Source organism: Medicago sativa, chromosome 4 (genome assembly GCF_051527215.1).
Source record: "Medicago sativa cultivar Bolivia chromosome 4, Bolivia_mono, whole genome shotgun sequence".
Lineage (NCBI taxonomy): Eukaryota > Viridiplantae > Streptophyta > Magnoliopsida > Fabales > Fabaceae > Medicago > Medicago sativa.
This window is the reverse complement of record NC_140752.1, coordinates 29,567,100-29,588,726: the sequence shown is the minus strand read 5'-3', so window position 1 is coordinate 29,588,726 and position 21,627 is coordinate 29,567,100. Positions and strand designations below refer to the sequence as shown.

The 21,627-nt window shown below is 31.6% G+C and overlaps 3 protein-coding genes across 6 annotated transcripts in view; all 3 read right to left on the bottom strand.

The window, feature by feature from the left end:
• Nucleotides 1–3,383: 3,383 nt before the first annotated feature.
• On the bottom strand, nt 3,384–4,547 carry LOC146927624 (F-box/kelch-repeat protein At3g23880-like). The gene has a single exon (XM_085708176.1). The coding sequence runs from the start codon at nt 4,545–4,547 to the stop codon at nt 3,384–3,386; it is 1,164 nt and encodes a 387-aa protein (XP_085564302.1).
• A 5,505-nt stretch (nt 4,548–10,052) lies between these two features.
• LOC146927623 (F-box/kelch-repeat protein At3g23880-like) lies at nt 10,053–11,248 on the bottom strand. Its single transcript, XM_085708175.1, has one exon. It carries the CDS (start codon nt 11,246–11,248, stop codon nt 10,085–10,087), a length of 1,164 nt encoding a protein of 387 aa, XP_085564301.1. The 3' UTR covers nt 10,053–10,084.
• A 3,834-nt stretch (nt 11,249–15,082) lies between these two features.
• Nucleotides 15,083–21,627, bottom strand: part of LOC146927622 (peptidyl-prolyl cis-trans isomerase FKBP43-like) — a 30,052-nt gene continuing 23,507 nt past the window's right edge. For all 4 annotated transcript variants that reach the window (XM_085700860.1, XM_085700875.1, XM_085700876.1 and 1 more), the window contains exon 15: nt 15,083–15,369. In XM_085700860.1, coding sequence (XP_085556986.1) covers nt 15,288–15,369 — 82 coding nt within the window. In that variant the 3' untranslated portion in view covers nt 15,083–15,287. The remainder of the gene's footprint in view (nt 15,370–21,627) is intronic.

Genomic DNA, 21,627 nt, shown 5'->3' with positions numbered 1-21,627 from the left:
AAAAACATATTAAATCTAAATAAAATAAACTTAAATATTAGGAAATAAAAACATATTAAATCTAAATAAAATAAACTTAAATATTAATTAAAAGACACTAATTAATGACTCTAATTAATGACTCATTATTGACTCATCAGTGTCTAAGTTGCATTTATACTATTCAAATTAACTATTTTTTGTGACAATATCTTAAGTATATTCTTGATAATAAAATTGTGTCCCATAAATGCTATAAACAAAGTCTATAATTATTTTGAATACCATTAAAGTAAATAAAATTGTTTTTTTTAAGAGAAGGTAAATAAAATTGTTATTGCTCAAAGTTAGCTATTTAGTTATAGAGCTTTTCTCCTCACACCCTAGTTACACCCAAATTTACTTAAAATTTTACAATAATACCAAAATTGTCGTTTTATATAAATTTTCTTAAAACATTGATTTCATTCATTTCCCACAAACAATCATGGATGTTCAATCAATCTCTATAAAAGATTAAAGAGTGAATCAAAATATTTTTCATCCTTTACACTATTGCATATAGGTAAGTAAATTTCTTCTTTTTGTACAATGATGCTAGAGTTTCTATTTTTTCTTGTTGTTGAACGTTGATATGTTCTGAACTCTACAACATTGATATATTCAACCCTTAAAAATCTCACACTTAAAAAACTCTCCACTTTAATTAAAGAGTTCAAACACAATATGCTAATATCCCGTAAGAATACCATGGCTATCAGAAAAATCTACACCAAAACACCCTTAGTGGTCATTCAATAAAAAATAGAAGAGGATTCTATTTAGAATGAACAAACAATTTTAATGCCCTACATCATGTTTGTGCCTAGTGACTTGTCAAAACGATACGGTATACCATAGTATAAGTGAAGTTCAAGTCCCGCATAGAAATCCTTTCAAAAAAAAAAAAAAAAGTCCCACATCGAAACATTAACAAACCATGAGGAGTGAATAGGTTTGTTTGGTCTTTGAATTTGTACCCATCGATCAACTTGATCCTCAAATTTTATAAAATAGCCAATTTGTCCCTCAATTTGCTTCACGTCTATCAAATAGGTCCCTCCATCAAGTTGAGACGTTAGACATGCTAACATGCACTGTTAAACGATGACGCGTTCGTTCACATCACCTCTCACGTATGCAAGGATCAATTTAATAGAGAAACTTATCAGGGACTAATTTGATAGTGAAATTTAACATCACCAAAAATCCAAAAATAAATCATCAAAAAATTCACAACTTCATAAAAAACCAAAAATTATGGAAAAATTCATCTTCCTCCTCTCCCTCCTTCAATCAGTCTAAGCATAAACTCCAACATCAAATTTTGAAATCATATTCTCTCTTCATCGTATTTTTCCTCCCCAAATCCAAAAAATCCTCAAATTAATTTCAAAAAGACTATTTTTGGGAGGATTCTCAACTTAAATTTCATTAATCAATCAACAAAACTCTTTCTACACCCTCTTCCTCTTTCATTCAAATCTTAATTTTAAAAATTCGAATCATGAAAATAAACATCTACGACAACCCTCTTAACCACCACAGTAAGACCCACGTAGATAAACAATCCATTTATGAGATTGAGACCCAATAGCATCAAATGATTAGATACAAAATGAAATAAAATAAAACAACTTATTAAAGGTGGAGAAAAAAATCCAATTAGTCAATTTAATCACTAGCCGAAAAACGCTAGGACGGAGTGTGTTTCGTTGTCGTTGTCCAGTGACAATTATCACGTTTAGGCGATAAAGATGTGTTGTACTACTCGTACGACGAAGAACAGGTTTAGGTAGTTGATGGTTTGATTAAAATTCGGAAGGAAAGAGATCTCAATTTTTCTCTGTGGGAAAGTTGCAATAATCTGGTGCATTCGTGGATTGTTAATTCAAAAACGCCTTTGGTTTCGGAAAGCATTGTTTTCATTGAGAACACATTTGACTTGTGTAACAATCTTAGGATCTCTATATGCGAGGATTAGAGGATAGGATAATTCAATTCTGGATTGGATAAGACTGAATGATGATTATCAAAATGTGGCTTCACAAGAAAGATGCAATAGTAGAGTGTATGCATATTGGTAAGGTTGGACACACAACAGAAACTTGCTACAAGAAACATGCATATCCACCCAATTTTGGTCGTGCAAATGAAGGATTGGCTCTTATGCTAATTTTGCAGGTACAGTTGCAAAAGAACATAAGCTTGGTGGCTTTACTTGAAAAGAGCAATGTGGAATCCAAGTGTGTCGCAAATGTGACAAAAGGAACAAGTTCTCTGCATAAGTAAAACTTGATCCTAAGACGATGAAAGTTATAAAGAGAGAGGATCAAACGGCAAAATATAGTGACTAATTATTAAGTTCTCTTTTTATTAAGCTGATCTCTTATTTTAATGATTCTATTTTTTTTTTTCTTTTCAATCCTTCTTCTTGCAAATTCGATTTCTAAATGTTAATTAACAAATTAAAGTAATCAAGTGAAGTTTCAAATTAGAGATAAGATTATTCGATTCACTCTCAACGGTTTGAATAGGGTTTTTAGATTCTATAACAGTAGCTTTAGGTTTGATCGAATCTGGCTTTTAAATCAATTGTGACAAGATCAATACTCTTGGTGAGTTTTTGTCGAGCCTTATAATAGAAGGAACACAATTTTGCCATTCTATTTCTTTCATGTGTAATTTCACTCAATCAAATAAAATCTAAAAAAATATAAAAATACCACTATAAAATGTCACATTTATTTGACAGACAGCCCAAATAAAATAGAAATAAAGATGAAAGAACACCCGCCATAAATTTATTGTTAACTAATTACCAATTGTTTTTTGTTCAACGACAACAAAATTCATATCATACCCAAATGGTCTTAAAAAAAAGTGCATTTAAATTGCTATAAAAGAGTAGACTTGAAGTTCAACAAAGAGTAGAGTAGTAAAACATAAAATGAGTATTATAACTGAATCCATTGTAGCTACGGTAAGCCTCTTTCTTCATGTCTTTCTTCCTGTCATTTCCTCATTCCACCCATGTACCATCAATAACGTTTATATCTTTGAAGTTGAGATTTCTGACCTACAATTCAAAAATGAGTTGTGTTAGATTGGAGAGTGAAATAGCAAAACACAAATAAATCAAAAGCAAGAAGTTGCATAATGCTCAAAAGGGAAGGCAGCCATATCCCCCTATGAACAGGCGAACAAATTAGCTTAAATACAAAAGCAAAAGAAGTTCATTGGATGGAAAGACTATCAAACCATTACCAATACATAGCAAAAAAAAAAATCAAAACACAAAACATACTATACAACATATAAGAATTAACAAAAATTCAATCTATTAGTTGGAAAGGATCTTACTTTCAATAACTCAAAACCAAGCTTTCAGCATGATTTGTTATATGGTCCTCCTGCGACTTGTATTTACGGTTGGTAATTCTAGCTCTTTCTACACTATCATGTCTCAAATTATAAAGTAGTAGGTCTTGAAAACAGTTTGCCAATATCAATGTATCACAATTTTTAGAAACGTGCAATGGCATCCACCGAAAATGAATTATTATCCCCAATTTACGATATATAATTTGAACATTAATCTCAAGTAGTTGAGTCCAAGACTCTTCAACACCATACTCTGTCATCTTCCATATAACAAAATGAGTTACTTTAACAACATTAGAAAAACAAAGACAATCCATCAACACACATAGAGATGGTTGAATCAATGGAACATCATCAAAACCTTGAGGGAGACGTAACTCCTTGTATGTTTCCGTACGCAGATCAAGTGAAATAATCAAAAATTGTTCAACACTAATATACTTGCTATTATAACTGCGTCTGTCGTAATTGTGAAGTGTCAACCAATTAATACTACCACTCAAATGCACTCCCTTATTCAGATGTTTATAATTCACCGGAAAACTTTGAATATTTTTCCAAACATTATCGCCTAAACTAAAAACTTTCCCCTCTTGTAAGGCCACCACCTTATAAGTATCTGTTGAATCATCATAACCAAATGTAAACTCAAAAGGGTCGAATGAGACAGTAGAACGATACCCTAATGTATTAGAGATTGTCCTTGTGGCAGGGTTCCAAAAACAAAGCCACATAAGTTTACATGTATAAGAATGACCGAGCAAACATAGCAATCCATTGCAGGAACCGACAACCTCGTGACAATTCTTATCCTTCAATTGATAGTAAGGATCATCGGTAAGGGTGATCGACGAACTTTCCAACAAACAACTCAAGGAGATTGGTAAAACACTTCGACCCTCTATATATTGTTTATCGATATACACTATTACGAGCTGGGGTTTTCGTATAGATCGTTGAAGGTGCAATTTGATGAAGAAAGAGTTGGAGATTAGGGTTTTCCATGACTTAGACACACACTTCAGTCGCATTAGAGATTTCACGGAAAGGAAAAAAAGCACTTCTATGATAAGTTCATAAGGGAGGATTATCAGCGATGATGCCGTCTTAGGCAGAAGCTGCAACTTAGGTGGTGGGAGATTCATGAGAGCGATATCTCTGTAGGGTTGGTTATTATTTTTCCAATTTGTTACGCTGCTGCCTTTTTTATTGAATTGAAAGCCGGACGCTAAAATCCTGCACGATTTTAGGTTTTATAGTTGCAAAAAGTGGAAAGGAACAATCTTTTTTGGCATGAATTCTTGGACAAGATATTTTTATATGAGATCTTCATATTTTTGGCATGAATCAGCTCCAATTCTTCTCACTTTTGCTCCAAGACTCCATCTTTCAAATATTTTTTCCTAAAATAAAATAACTTGCAATTGAAGTAAAATAGTTCTAGAAAGAAATAAAAACATGTTAAATCTAAATAAAATAAACTTAAATATTAGGAAATAAAAACATATTAAATCTAAATAAAATAAACTTAAATATTAATTAAAAGACACTAATTAATGACTCTAATTAATGACTCATTATTGACTCATCAGTGTCTAAGTTGCATTTATACTATTCAAATTAACTATTTTTTGTGACAATATCTTAAGTATATTCTTGATAATAAAATTGTGTCCCATAAATGCTATAAACAAAGTCTATAATTATTTTGAATACCATTAAAGTAAATAAAATTGTTTTTTTTAAGAGAAGGTAAATAAAATTGTTATTGCTCAAAGTTAGCTATTTAGTTATAGAGCTTTTCTCCTCACACCCTAGTTACACCCAAATTTACTTAAAATTTTACAATAATACCAAAATTGTCGTTTTATATAAATTTTCTTAAAACATTGATTTCATTCATTTCCCACAAACAATCATGGATGTTCAATCAATCTCTATAAAAGATTAAAGAGTGAATCAAAATATTTTTCATCCTTTACACTATTGCATATAGGTAAGTAAATTTCTTCTTTTTGTACAATGATGCTAGAGTTTCTATTTTTTCTTGTTGTTGAACCACTACAAGAAACATGACTATTTGCCAGGGATTTTGACAGGGACATAAAACCCCTGGCAAATTTGCCAGGGAAAATACCAAGGAAACCCCTCACAAATGGACATCAAAAAATGCAGGGACCACTTACCATAACACAGGGGTTTGCCCCTCACAAAAGGAAACAACCCCTGGTAAATTGCAAGCGGGAAAATTGAAATTCAAATAGAGAGACAACCCACATGGGAATGACAGAGTGTGCAGATACTTTTTTAACTTTTTCACTCTGTCTTACTAGTTTGCTTGAATTTTACAATTTTTTTTTAAACAAAAAAAAACACACCACACGTTTTCCTCTATTGAGTTGGTGGACCATACAAATACACATATCACAATTCACAACCTTATTTTTTACCACTTGTTATCTCTCCAAAGAATATAACCAAGACTTAACCATCATTCCTTCTCCTTTCACAAAGCCACCGCCGACCACCACTTTTCGGTGTCATTACTATCGCCGTTTTCACAGATCGAACAAAATAAGACCATTTTCTTCATCCCCTCGACGAGAGCTTTCTATTGGTCCCTTCATTTTCACCAAAGGAGGAACTTTTTACGCGACCCATTTTTTTCTCGCCGCCGTGCAGTCATCCATAGCCACCGCGCCGGAGTTTGCAGCTCCATTGTTGTGTTCCGTTTGTTCATGTTAAGCTATCTATTCTTTAGCTTACTCACTTAGAGCTTTCATTTTTCTTTCTGTTTTGTTGTTGAAGTGCAAACCTTATGTTCCTTGTTTAAATTGAAAAATCTGCTGTTTTGAGAAAGATTGAGCTACCTCACTTTGTACACCTAAAGCAAAAAGCCCCAATTTTTTATGAATGAACCCCAATTTCTCATTCTATTCCAAATTCAAAAAATAATGTATCATTAAATCAGTTGCTCATTTTGATTGTTGAAATTCATTCTCTTACTCACTATCTTGGTTTAATTCTCTTTATTTCATTTTGGTTGATGTTACTGTCAAATAAATTTTCTACCATATTTTGTTATCGAATCAGAATTGGAGCTAGAACTTAAACCCCAAAAATTTCATAGAGAGACATTAACTTTTCTTCCTTTCAAAACTCTAATTTAGCACTTATTCAATTTTTTTGTTCATTAAAAACTGAATGTTACGTAATATTATTAAAACGAACTAATAAAAAAACTGTTCAAATTTTATTTGTTTTTTTTTTCAATTTTTTTAAGTAATAAAAAACGTTTTTTAAATAGAGCATTAATAAGTTTAATAAAAAAACCTTATGTTCCTTGTTTTGTGTTTTAAAAAATAATTTTAATTTTTTTAAAATATATTTTATTAATTAAAATGATTTTTGAAACATTTAAATGTATTTCAAAAACAACTTTTTAAAAAAATCGATTTTCTAATTAATTTAAATACATTTTATTAATTAAAAACATTTTTAAAATATTTAATTAATTAATAAAAAATTCGGTTTTATAATTAAACCATTTTTTTTTTAAAAATAATATACCGTTTGCCAGGGGTTAAACCCCTCGCAAGTCCCTGGTATATACTGATTTGACCTTCCGTCAGTCTGTCAGTCGGAGCAGACTACACAGTTGCAGAAAAAAGTGAGGGAATATGCCAGGGGTTATGACAGGGAAAAAACCAGGCCATATGCCAGGGGTTTAGCCCCTCGTTTTTTTCCCAGGGGTGTAACCCCTGGCAAAAGGTTTGCGACGAGTGCTTTTGCGAGTGCTTCTGCCCCTGGGAAATTCCCTCACAAACGTCCAGTTTGCCAGGGATTCTGTCCTTTTCTCAGGGATTTCGCCCCTGGCAAAATGTAATGTTTCTTGTAGTGAACGTTGATATGTTCTGAACTCTACAACATTGATATATTCAACCCTTAAAAATCTCACACTTAAAAAACTCTCCACTTTAATTAAAGAGTTCAAACACAATATGCTAATATCCCGTAAGAATACCATGGCTATCAGAAAAATCTACACCAAAACACCCTTAGTGGTCATTCAATAAAAAATAGAAGAGGATTCTATTTAGAATGAACAAACAATTTTAATGCCCTACATCATGTTTGTGCCTAGTGACTTGTCAAAACGATACGGTATACCATAGTATAAGTGAAGTTCAAGTCCCGCATAGAAATCCTTTCAAAAAAAAAAAAAAAGTCCCACATCGAAACATTAACAAACCATGAGGAGTGAATAGGTTTGTTTGGTCTTTGAATTTGTACCCATCGATCAACTTGATCCTCAAATTTTATAAAATAGCCAATTTGTCCCTCAATTTGCTTCACGTCTATCAAATAGGTCCCTCCATCAAGTTGAGACGTTAGACATGCTAACATGCACTGTTAAACGATGACGCGTTCGTTCACATCACCTCTCACGTATGCAAGGATCAATTTAATAGAGAAACTTATCAGGGACTAATTTGATAGTGAAATTTAACATCACCAAAAATCCAAAAATAAATCATCAAAAAATTCACAACTTCATAAAAAACCAAAAATTATGGAAAAATTCATCTTCCTCCTCTCCCTCCTTCAATCAGTCTAAGCATAAACTCCAACATCAAATTTTGAAATCATATTCTCTCTTCATCGTATTTTTCCTCCCCAAATCCAAAAAATCCTCAAATTAATTTCAAAAAGACTATTTTTGGGAGGATTCTCAACTTAAATTTCATTAATCAATCAACAAAACTCTTTCTACACCCTCTTCCTCTTTCATTCAAATCTTAATTTTAAAAATTCGAATCATGAAAATAAACATCTACGACAACCCTCTTAACCACCACAGTAAGACCCACGTAGATAAACAATCCATTTATGAGATTGAGACCCAATAGCATCAAATGATTAGATACAAAATGAAATAAAATAAAACAACTTATTAAAGGTGGAGAAAAAAATCCAATTAGTCAATTTAATCACTAGCCGAAAAACGCTAGGACGGAGTGTGTTTCGTTGTCGTTGTCCAGTGACAATTATCACGTTTAGGCGATAAAGATGTGTTGTACTACTCGTACGACGAAGAACAGGTTTAGGTAGTTGATGGTTTGATTAAAATTCGGAAGGAAAGAGATCTCAATTTTTCTCTGTGGGAAAGTTGCAATAATCTGGTGCATTCGTGGATTGTTAATTCAAAAACGCCTTTGGTTTCGGAAAGCATTGTTTTCATTGAGAACACATTTGACTTGTGTAACAATCTTAGGATCTCTATATGCGAGGATTAGAGGATAGGATAATTCAATTCTGGATTGGATAAGACTGAATGATGATTATCAAAATGTGGCTTCACAAGAAAGATGCAATAGTAGAGTGTATGCATATTGGTAAGGTTGGACACACAACAGAAACTTGCTACAAGAAACATGCATATCCACCCAATTTTGGTCGTGCAAATGAAGGATTGGCTCTTATGCTAATTTTGCAGGTACAGTTGCAAAAGAACATAAGCTTGGTGGCTTTACTTGAAAAGAGCAATGTGGAATCCAAGTGTGTCGCAAATGTGACAAAAGGAACAAGTTCTCTGCATAAGTAAAACTTGATCCTAAGACGATGAAAGTTATAAAGAGAGAGGATCAAACGGCAAAATATAGTGACTAATTATTAAGTTCTCTTTTTATTAAGCTGATCTCTTATTTTAATGATTCTATTTTTTTTTTCTTTTCAATCCTTCTTCTTGCAAATTCGATTTCTAAATGTTAATTAACAAATTAAAGTAATCAAGTGAAGTTTCAAATTAGAGATAAGATTATTCGATTCACTCTCAACGGTTTGAATAGGGTTTTTAGATTCTATAACAGTAGCTTTAGGTTTGATCAAATCTGGCTTTTAAATCAATTGTGACAAGATCAATACTCTTGGTGAGTTTTTGTCGAGCCTTATAATAGAAGGAACACAATTTTGCCATTCTATTTCTTTCATGTGTAATTTCACTCAATCAAATAAAATCTAAAAAAATATAAAAATACCACTATAAAATGTCACATTTATTTGACAGACAACCCAAATAAAATAGAAATAAAGATGAAAGAACACCCGCCATAAATTTATTGTTAACTAATTACCAATTGTTTCTTGTTCAACGACAACAAAATTCATATCATACCCAAATGGTCTTAAAAAAAAGTGCATTTAAATTGCTATAAAAGAGTAGACTTGAAGTTCAACAAAGAGTAGAGTAGTAAAACATAAAATGAGTATTATAACTGAATCCATTGTAGCTACGGTAAGCCTCTTTCTTCATGTCTTTCTTCCTGTCATTTCCTCATTCCACCCATGTACCATCAATAACGTTTATATCTTTGAAGTTGAGATTTCTGACCTACAATTCAAAAATGAGTTGTGTTAGATTGGAGAGTGAAATAGCAAAACACAAATAAATCAAAAGCAAGAAGTTGCATAATGCTCAAAAGGGAAGGCAGCCATATCCCCCTATGAACAGGCGAACAAATTAGCTTAAATACAAAAGCAAAAGAAGTTCATTGGATGGAAAGACTATCAAACCTTTACCAATAGGTAGCAAAAAAAAAAATCAAATCAAAACACAAAACATACTATACAACATATAAGAATTAACAAAAATTCAATCTATTAGTTGGAAAGGATCTTACTTTCAATAACTCAAAACCAAGCTTTCAGCATGATTTGTTATATGGTCCTCCTGCGACTTGTATTTACGGTTGGTAATTCTAGCTCTTTCTACACTATCATGTCTCAAATTATAAAGTAGTAGGTCTTGAAAACAGTTTGCCAATATCAATGTATCACAATTTTTAGAAACGTGCAATGGCATCCACCGAAAATGAATTATTATCCCCAATTTACGATATATAATTTGAAGATTAATCTCAAGTAGTTGAGTCCAAGACTCTTCAACACCATACTCTGTCATCTTCCATATAATAAAATGAGTTACTTTAACAACATTAGAAAAACAAAGACAATCCATCAACACACATAGAGATGGTTGAATCAATGGAACATCATCAAAACCTTGAGGGAGACGTAACTCCTTGTATGTTTCCGTATGCAGATCAAGTGAAATAATCATAAATTGTTCAACACTAATATACTTGCTATTATAACTGCGTCTGTCGTAATTGTGAAGTGTCAACCAATTAATACTACCACTCAAATGCACTCCCTTATTCAGATGTTTATAATTCACCGGAAAACTTTGAATATTTTTCCAAACATTATCACCTAAACTAAAAACTTTCCCCTCTTGTAAGGCCACCACCTTATAAGTATCTGTTGAATCATCATAACCAAATGTAAACTCAAAAGGGTTGAATGAGACAGTAGAACGATACCCTAATGTATTAGATATTGTCCTTGTGGCAGGGTTCCAAAAACAAAGCCACATAAGTTTACATGTATAAGAATGACCGAGCAAACATAGCAATCCATTGCAGGAACCGACAACCTCGTGACAATCCTTATCCTTCAATTGATAATAAGGATCATCGGTAAGGGTGATCGACGAATTTTCCAACAAACAACTCAAGGAGATTGGTAAAACACTTCGACCCTCTATATATTGTTTATCGATATACACTATTACGAGCTGGGGTTTTTGTATAGATCGTTGAAGGTGCAATTTGATAAAGAAAGAGTTGGAGATTAGGGTTTTCCATGACTTAGACACACACTTCAGTCGCATTAGAGATTTCACGGGAAGGAAAGAAAGCACTTCTATGATAAGTTCGTAAGGGAGGATTACCGGCGATGATGCCGTCTTAGGCAGAAGCTGCAACTTAGGTGGTGGGAGATTCATGAGAGCGATATCTCTGTAGGGTTGGTTATTATTTTTCCAATTTGTTACGCTGCTGCCTTTTTTATTGAATTGAAAGCCGGACGCTAAAATTCTGCACAATTTTAGGTTTTATAGTTGCAAAAAGTGGAAAGGATCAATCTTTTTTGGCATGAATTCTTGGACAAGATATTTTTATATGAGATCTTCATATTTTTGGCATGAATCAGCTCCAATTCTTCTCACTTTTGCTCCAAGACTCCATCTTTCAAATATTTTTTCCTAAAATAAAATAACTTGCAATTGAAGTAAAATAGTTCTAGAAAGAAATAAAAACATATTAAATCAAAATAAAATAAACTTAAATATTAGGAAATAAAAACATATTAAATCTAAATAAAATAAACTTAAATATTAATTAAAAGACACTAATTAATGACTCATTATTGACTCATCAGTATCTAAGTTGCATTACTATTCAAATTAACCAAGACAACGAAGTAGACAGCAAATAGAGAGTCAGGTATTTACTTACGACATTTTTCCTCAAAAAAGGTATTTACGACGTTCAATTAAAACCAATTTTTTAATTACTTTTTTTATTTTTAAAACCAATTAAATAAAATATATTTGTAAAAAAGAGGAATATATGAAATGATTTTCAAATTAATTTTTTTGAAGGGAGAAAAATACAGAGACAATATTATCACTGCCCCCTCAAAAAATTTGTTTTTTATAAAATGTTCCACCACTAAACTTTTTTATGTTTCTATCAAGTTCTTATTCATTCTAAAATATGAAGAGGATCTCAACCCATGATACAACGAAATTAAAATACCTGATCAATTTGATTAGTGAAGGCACAATGCAGCTTGCTAATTAGAGATTCCTCCACCTTAGTTTCTCTCTACTTCTCTTTTATTTTGGTGTTGGATATTTTGGGTTCAAATTCAATGTATTGGTTTGTGTGAATAAAGAAGGTGATTTGAATGATATAGGTGACGGGTTCTATTTACTTTACTGGCTCAATAGCAAGCTCTCCTCTCTCTAGTCTTTCTCTCCCCTTTTTGTTCAAAGCCTTTACTTCATTTTATACTACCATCATAAATTATTAAGGCTACTTTTTTATGAATTAAATGTCAAATTCTGTTTGTTGTGTACTCTCCCATGTGGATTTACTTGCTTGCATGGAAATGGAAAAATAGGGAGTCAATAATGAAAAGGTTGATTGGTTGCATAACAAAAACACTTTGTCAACTTTTTTTGTCTGTCTTTTTTCATGCATCATCAGATTGCTCTTTAAGATCTTCTTGTGTGTTTCCTTTTTTGGCCAAGTTTATGCTTGCAAGTGTAGCGTGCTTTGCAATTGTTAAACACAGTTCAACTGTTCCCTTTTTTGGGCAAAAATACCATACACACTTTTGAAAAACAAAATGAAAGGCAACGTTTTTACATAGTTTTGTTGACTTGAAAGTTAATTGAGTTATTGATGTAATCTTGAACTTATTAAGTATGTGGAAGGAATTCTATAGAAGAATGCATGACAATGAAGGGACTTAATGACAAATTAGTTCAAGACAAAGCAAGTGAAAGAAGCATTGAACAAAGAATTTTTCCACTCAAGTCATAATGAAGATCCTATTGTGGGAACATGAACTATTTGATTTTAACATTTTATTTGTTTAAGACTTTCATTTTTAATTTTTAGTTTGATTAATTATATAATAATAATGACTGTGTGTGGGGGGTGGAGAGGGGTGGGCGCCCCTTGTCTTCTTGTGGAAGCTAGGGCTGGATGCCCAACTCAAATGGAAAAGGGATGGAGGATTTATGCCCTTTATAGCTTTAAATAATCGTGTATTCTCACCTTTGAATAAAATTGAATAAATGAACCACCATTAATTCTTATCAAGAGTAATTTGATGTGATGTGTCAAGCATAAGTTAAAATTTTATTCAATAGAAGAATTAAGGTTGATCAACATATAAGTTGCATGAACCACATAACTAATGTTTTAAGGTTTAGGATAAAGATGTAATGTGGTCAACTCACTTGTGTAGTTGCTCTTAATCTAATGTGATGATCCAACTTTGTGAAGCTTCCTCTCATGATCCAACAATAGTATCAAAGCTCTATTTCGACTTGATGAGGGAGCATGAAAAATTCCTAGTATTGGATCACGGACGCGGAAAATCTTATACTTGAAGAGAGATGTTGTGATGTGTCAAGTGTGAGTTAAAGCCTCACATTCAATTGAAGAGTTAAAGTTAAACAACATTTAAGTTGGAGAGTTCATATATCAAATGTCTTAAGATTTTGGATAAATATGTATTATCCAACTCACTTGTGTAGTTGCTCTTATAAGTCCAGTATAATGATCTAGCCCTACGAAGCTCTCTTAGAGTGTGGCGTCTTCTTTTATTTCTATACTTTATTTAATGTATTCTATCGTTCCTTCTATTATTGTTTCTGCCACTTTTGATTATTCTTTTGTTTTGTGTTTGTGTGTCATTAATTAAAAAGGACGAAGCTTTATCTTTGTTCATCCTCTCCAAGTAGAAGGTTTAATCCTATTGATCCTTTTGTCATATTTTATTTTTGAGCATCTCGGGTTCATCTTGTTAAAAATATTTTTGAGTCTCATTGTTAAAAATAAGAATCAACTCGACCCCGGATCCTAGAATTGATCAAATTGCCCTTTTTTTTATTGTGTGTTGTCCTTGATTATCTCAACACCAAACCCAATTCTGCTTAAAGAAGAACAAAGCATATTTTGATTTAAATGATTGATTTGCAACAGCAAAAAAATAAAGGTATACAACTTGACATCCCCATCATTAATAAAAGTAAGTTTGCATTTGACAAAGTTATTGAAAGAGCGCTATGGATTCTAAAAACTCACTTAAGTAAACAACCATCCTCCGCTCCGCGACTCTTGAAACCATGGCCTATACAGAATTTAATCCCTAAAAAAAAACCTTGCTCAAATTTAACCTTGGTCAAATCTACCAGTGCTTGATAACTAAAAATCATTTGAGGCTAAGGCAATCAGAACAACAGCCTAAAACCATTTTGAACAAGAGAAATGCTAACAACAAATTATCAGAAGAGTGATACTTATCTATTATGTTAAACTTCATTTAAAAAAAGTACACCAATAATTCCATTTCTTTAACTGCTGATTTATTGTTTAAAACCCAGAGATTTACTGTGAAAAAACCCCAGATATTTATAGTTATAAAATAAACCCAAAGATTTAATTTTATCAATTTTTTTTAAGGGAAATGTTAATAAGTGCCCTAAAGGCACTCTTGAAGGACCTTAAATAAAAAAAAAAAATCTGAAAATTTATGTATTTAATGTATTGAAAATTAAAATATTTAACTTTTTAATGAATAATTTCTTAACTTGGAATCCTTAAAAAGTGCTATAAGGAATTCGTTAACACCCATTTTTAATTATAATAATTCAGACATATAGGAAACACCAATATGGTTGTTTTATTGGGATCATGCCAAATGTTGAAATATCGCACCTTGGCTCAACTGATAGAAATGTTGAAATTTCTAGGCTGAACACTGTAACTGGAGATCGAACCTTGGCTCCTACACTTATGTGTATAGTTCTAAAGTGACTATTGGGATTTCGTCTATATACTAAAAAAAACCGTGCATGATTGTAATCAAATGCAACTAAATTCAACATTATATGTGGAGACATGGCGAAAGAACAGCCTCCATAACATTATTTTTTAAAAGTAATCTTTCTTTTAGCACAAAAAGGAAAGCAACCAATATCTTAAAACCACCATTACTTTCACCAACGACTCAACATGGTTTTCGGTCTTTAAATAGTATCTGAAAGAAACAAAACTTTGGATTTGATTGCAAGTATCAACCAACTGTCCTCTATACCAAAAATGAATCACGAGGGGCAAAGTTACCAGAGATTCAACAGAAAACTGCTATCATACAATTGAATCCAGATTTTGATTGCCTCCTGACTCCATATATTCCCCATATTCACTCAAACATGACCAACCACAATCAGTTGGATGGAGTAATCAATGAACTTTAACCAGTTCAAAGTCATAAACCAACCATGAATTTGGTGGTATGTTTTCACTTTCACCGTCCTTCTTAGACCTGAATCATGCACATATTAGAACTTATAGAAATTCTAGAGAAGAAAAAAAATAGAGTAAGGAAAATTATATAATCAAACACATGATTTAAATCACATACGTCATTGATGGTAGAACAACAAGTCTTCTCTTTTCTCCAACTCGCATGCGTTGGAGAAAACCACGAGTATATAAAATTAAATGCATGTTGGAACACGTATCTCAATAGTATCTATTGAAATATTACTTTTTAAAGGGTTTGTTTAACATGTGCAATATTGCACATGTTAACGCAACTCGAAGTAGTAACTTTTTATTGAAAAACAATAATAATTTATAAAAGTTACATTTAATATAAAATGAACAAATTCCAATATAAAGTTACTATTTTAAACTTTTTAACATGTGCAAATTTGCACATGTGCAAATTTAAACATGATAGAAAAATCCTATTTTAAATACCATGACACTAAATAACTAACAACTAAAAGCATCCCTACAACACGTCCTGTGCATGTTGAAAACAATCAAAAAAAAAAATCCAACTACAAATTAGTATATTTAACCCTGGTTGTAGTAGGTTTTTTTTTCTTTTCTATTTTCAACCTACATTTGAAAGTGTTGCTGAAATAACTTTGGTTATTTAGTTTGATATTATTGTATTTAAAGTGTTATGGGTGGCAAAGTTTCTTTTAGAGGGTACCAAGTACGATTGTATTTGGTTGTTAGTTTTGTTGTGTTGTTTTCAGATTTTGTTATTCTACTAGTGTAGTGATTATTATTTGTTCTGCTTCTAACCTATTGCATTTTGGACATGATAATTTTTCATATATAATAATACATCTTTTACACCAATTATCACACCTATATGGTGTGTAGTATATTTCAAGGATTATTATAGGGCAATGAAGTAGACACCAAAAAAAAGAAAGAATATACTAAATGATTTTCGAATTATCTTTTTTTTTTATCAAAGCTAGTTGTTTAAAATTTTAAAACTATTTTGTTGTCACAACATTTCTTTTGAAAAATATGTTTACAATAAAAAATACATATGTTTTTTTTTGGTCTAGTCGAATACATATGTTTTAATTTGTTTTATATTTGAAGAGAGATAAATACAAAGACAACCCCCCCCCCCCCCCCCCCCCCCCCCCCAAAAAAAAAAAATATATATATATATTATTAGAGAGATCTATGTTCGCTAATAATTTATAAAATCTTTTTTTGGTAACATAATAATTTATAAAATCTGCCATCACTAAACTCTTTTATGTTTTTATCAAGCTCTTTTTTTTTTTTTTGTACAAAAGAGGGCAAAAGCCCAAGAAGAAAACTACAAATCTAAACGAACATTCCGAGGCATGCAAGCGTCAGATCTGTCATCAAAGAAAATATTTTGAAGCTCCCTCGGAGGAGTCTCCATTACATGGAAATCAAAAGCGTTCAAAGTTAAACTGAAGTTAGCTAACCAATCAGCTGCTCTATTGCCTTCACGCCAAGTATGGTTATCAAGCTCTTTATTCATTATTAAAAATGTAGAGGATATCTCAACCCATATATAAAAACATGGAAATTGAAATATCTCATCAATTTAATTAGTGAAGGCAAAAGGAGTACTTAGCACAATTAGTGAATGCAGCTTGCTAGAGGTGATGGAGCCTCGCAGTTGGAGATTCCTCCACCTCAATTTCTTTCTACTACTCATTAATTTGGTGTTGGATATTTTTGACTGGGGTTCAGTGCAATTGTTTGTGTGAATGAAGAAGGTAATGATTTATGTGAAAATATACGGAGGATTGGAATGATATAGGTGATATATTCTATTTTCTGGCTCAATAGCAAGCTCTCCCCTTTTTGTTCAAAGCCTTTACTTCATTTTATACTACCATCATAAATTAAGGCCTAGTTTTTTATGAATAAAATGCCAAGTTCTGTTTGCTGTGTACTCTCCAATGTGGATTTACTTACTTGCATGGAAATAGATAAATGGGGAGTCAATAATAAAAAGGTTGATTGGTTGCATAACAAAAACACTTTGTCACCTCTTTTTGTCTTTTTTTCATGCATGATCTGATCAGATTGCTCTTTAAGATCTTCTTGCAAGTGTTAGACACAGTTCAACTGTTCCCTGCTGCATCTTATGCACTAGCCAAGTCATCAGCCCCAACTAGAAAAATACCATACACACTTTTGAAAAACAAAATAAAAAGCTATGTTTTTACATAGTTTTGTTGAATTTGAATGTTAATTGAGTTATTGATGCAATCTCAAACTTATTAAGTATGTGAAAGGAATTCTATAGAAGAATGCATTACGATTAAGGGACTCATGACAAAGTTCAAGACAAAAAAGAAAGTGAAAGAAGCATTGAACAAAGAATTCTTGCACTCAAACTCAATCATGAAGAACCAAGTTTCAAATGGATCCAAATCCTTCAAATTGTTGAAGATTGTGGGAACATGAACTATTTGATTTTAACATTTTATTTGTTTAAGAATTTCATTTTTAATTTTAAGTTTAGTTAGTTTTATAATAATGTCAATTTCCTTGGACTAGGTGTAAATAACGGATATGAAAGTGTTGTAAAAAACAACACAGTTTTTATCCGAACCATTGAATGGGTTTGACAAAGTTATAGTAATATCATCCAAACTATTAATAATAATTTATCCAAAAGTACAATAAGCTCCAAGAAATATAATAAATAAATACAAGCATGCTTTAGCATAAAGACCGTAGATCTTTCATTGTTTTTTATACATGTCCACACATTGAAGAATTCAAACGGGCTATTAGGATTAAGAGTTTGGTTATTATTGTATTTTGGCTTCTATAATATTCATGTGTGATGATAGGATGTGTTTGGCTTTTAAAATATGGATGAGATGTTCCAACTCATAACCAATTTGATTGTACTCTTATTATTTTAACATTTGAATGAAGCTTATTTTCCTGTCAAAATAAATAAATAAACTACTAAAATCTGAAAATAATACAACAATACCAACGTCAAATAAAACAAAATTTGGCCCTCTATAAAAACATTACTGACACCTAAAATATTTTGAATGCAATAACACTAAATCACTAACAACCAAACACGCTCCCCCCAACACATGCCATTTGCAAGCTAGAAAATAAAGAAAAAAAATTCAACTACAAATTGGTATATTTGACCCTATTTGTAGTTGGTTTTTTTTTCTTTTATATTTTTAACCTACATATGGTGTGCAGTCAGAAGGAGATTGTTTGTTGTTCATTTGATGTTACTGTGTTTAAAGTGTTATGGGTGACAAAGTTTCTTTTACAGTCTTTGGAATAAGAGAAATAAAGGCCAGAGAGTAATGTGAGAGAGAAATAAGGGAGAGTCAAGCCACCATGTTTGGAATAACTCTAAGATAAGTTATTCCGCTTAATAATCAATTATAAGTATAAAAAATATTAGGAAACCAAAGATCAATAAATAAAATATGCAACAAATATTTATTAGTGAAGAGTATAAAAAAAAACACAAAACAGATATTTGTCACTGATATATGAAAAACACGGGACAAACGTTCTTTATTGATAAATATTAAAAAAAGACAAATATTTATGATTGATAAATGTATAAAAACACATGACAAAAATTAGTAACTGAGACATAAAAAACACAAGACAAATATTAGTAATACATAAAAAAAAACACGGGACAAATATTTGTCTCTGATATACACACACATGAGTTAAATATTTGTAACTAATAATAGTATATAAAAAAAATCCACATGTTTAATTTGTTTTAGAATCAACCTAATAAAAAAAACTAATGAAAAGTTGCTCAAGACCATCTTACCATATTTGAAGAGATATAAATACAGAGACAATATTATTAGTGAGATCTATGTTTGATAATAATTAATTTATAAAATGTGCCACCATTAAACTCTATTATGTTTCTATCAAGCACTTTACTCAATATAAAAGAAATGGAGAGGATTTCAACCTATAAAAATACCCGATCAATTTAATTAGCATGGCACGTAGTAGAGGAGTGCAGCTTGCTAGAGGTGATGGTGCCTCGCAGTTGGAGATTTTGGTGTTGGATATTTTTGGCAGGGGTTCAATGTAATGGTTTGTGTGAATGAAGAAGGTAATGGTTTATTTGAAAATATATTGTCTGGCTCAATAGCAACTCTCTAATATTTTCTCTGCCCTATTTGTTCAAAGCCTTTACTTCATTTTATACTACCATCATAATTTAAGGCTACTTTGTTATGAAGAAAATGTCAAAATCTGTTTGTAGTGTACTCTCCCATGTGGTAGTTGTAGCAGTCTTGATACCTTCCTGTATTTACTTACTTGCATGGAAATGATAAAATGGGGAGTCAATAATTAAAAGGTTGATTGGTTGCATAACAAAAACACTTTTTCAATTTTTTTATATTGAGTAAAGTGCTTGATAGAAACATAATAGAGTTTAATGGTAAAATGTGTGTATGGTATGTTTCTCTTTAATTAAGATCTTCTTGCAAGTGTAACGTGCTTTGCAAGTCATCCCCCCAAGTAGAAAAATACCATACACACTTTTGAAAAACAAAATGAAAAGCAACGTTTTTACATTGTTTTGTTGAACTTGAAAGTTATCTTAGTTATTGATATAATCTTGAACTCATTAAGTATGTCGATGGAATTTGTAGAAGAATGCATTAAGATGAAGGGACTCGATGACAAAATTCAAAACAAACAATGTGAAAGAAGTATTGAACAAAGAATTCTTGCATTTAAGTCATATCATAAAGAACCAAGTTTAAAACGGATCCAAATCCTTCAAAAAGTTGAAGAGTCTATGATGGGAACATGTACTATTTGATATTAACATTTTATTTGTTTAAGACTTTTGTTTTTAATTTTAAGTTTGAATAATTTATAATAATGACGATTTACTTGGACTAGTAAGTGTAAATAACACTCGAAAGGGGCCATAATAAGGGATTGCATTGCATATGGTTGCATTGGGCGCCACTTGTCTTCTTGTGGAAGTTAGGGCTGGATGCCCAACTCAAATGGAAAAGAGATGGGGATTACGCCCTTTATAGCTATAAATAATCGTGTATTCTCATGGAAAAGAGATGGGGATTACGCCCTTTATAGCTATAAATAATCGTGTATTCTCACTTTGAATAGATGAATCACCATTAATTCTTATCAAGAGTATTTTGTTGTGATGGTCAAGCCTTAGTTAAAATCTTATTGAATGGAAGAGTTGAGGTTGATCAACTTATAAGTAACATGATCCACATACCTAATCTTTTAAGCTTTTTGGTGGAGATGTCGTTTCCAACTCACTTGTGTGGTTGCTCTTAATCAAATGTGATGATCCAACTTAACGAAGCTTTCCCTCATGATCCAACAATAGTATCAAAGCCATGTTTCGACTTGATGGGGGAGCATGAAAAATTCCTAGTAATGGATCACGGACACGGAAATATTAAACTTGAAGAGAGATCTTGTGATGTGTCAAATGTGAGTTAAAGTCTCACATTGAATAGAAGAGTCGAAGTTGAAAAACATATAAATTAGAGAATTCATCGTATACCAAATGTCTTAAGATTTTGGATGAATATGTATTTTATCCAACTCACTTGTATTATTACTTAGTTTAATATAATGATCCATCTCAATGAGGCTCTTTAGGAGCGTGGCGTTCTCTTTTATTGCTATATTTTATTTGAAGTATTTCTATCTTTCCTTCTATTATTGTTTGTGCCACTATTGCGTGGTGTTTGTGTGTCATTAATTAAAATGGACATATCTTTATCTTTGTTCATCTTCTCCAAGTAGAACTTTTGTACACTTGTGGGTAAAGGTTTAATCCTATTGATCCTTTTTTCATATTTTATTTTTGAGCATTTATTTGACTCCGGTTCATCTTGTGTCTTTAGTTCTCGTTCTTCTTTGAAACATTAGTCTCATTGTGTCAATAGTATATATATCATGGCCTATACAGAATTTAATCCCTAAAAAAAAAACCTTGCTCAAATCTACCAGTGCTTGATAAATAAACATCATTTGAAGCTAAGGCAATCAGAACAACAACCTAAAATCATTTTGAACAAGAGAAATGCTAACAAATTATCAAAAGAGTGTTACTTATCTATTACGTAAACTTCATTTAGAAGAGTACACCTATAATTCCATATCTTTGACTGCTGATTTGTTGTACAAAAACCAGAGATTTATTGTGAAAAAACCCTAGCTACCCAAAGATTTAATTTTATCAATTTTTTTAAGGGAA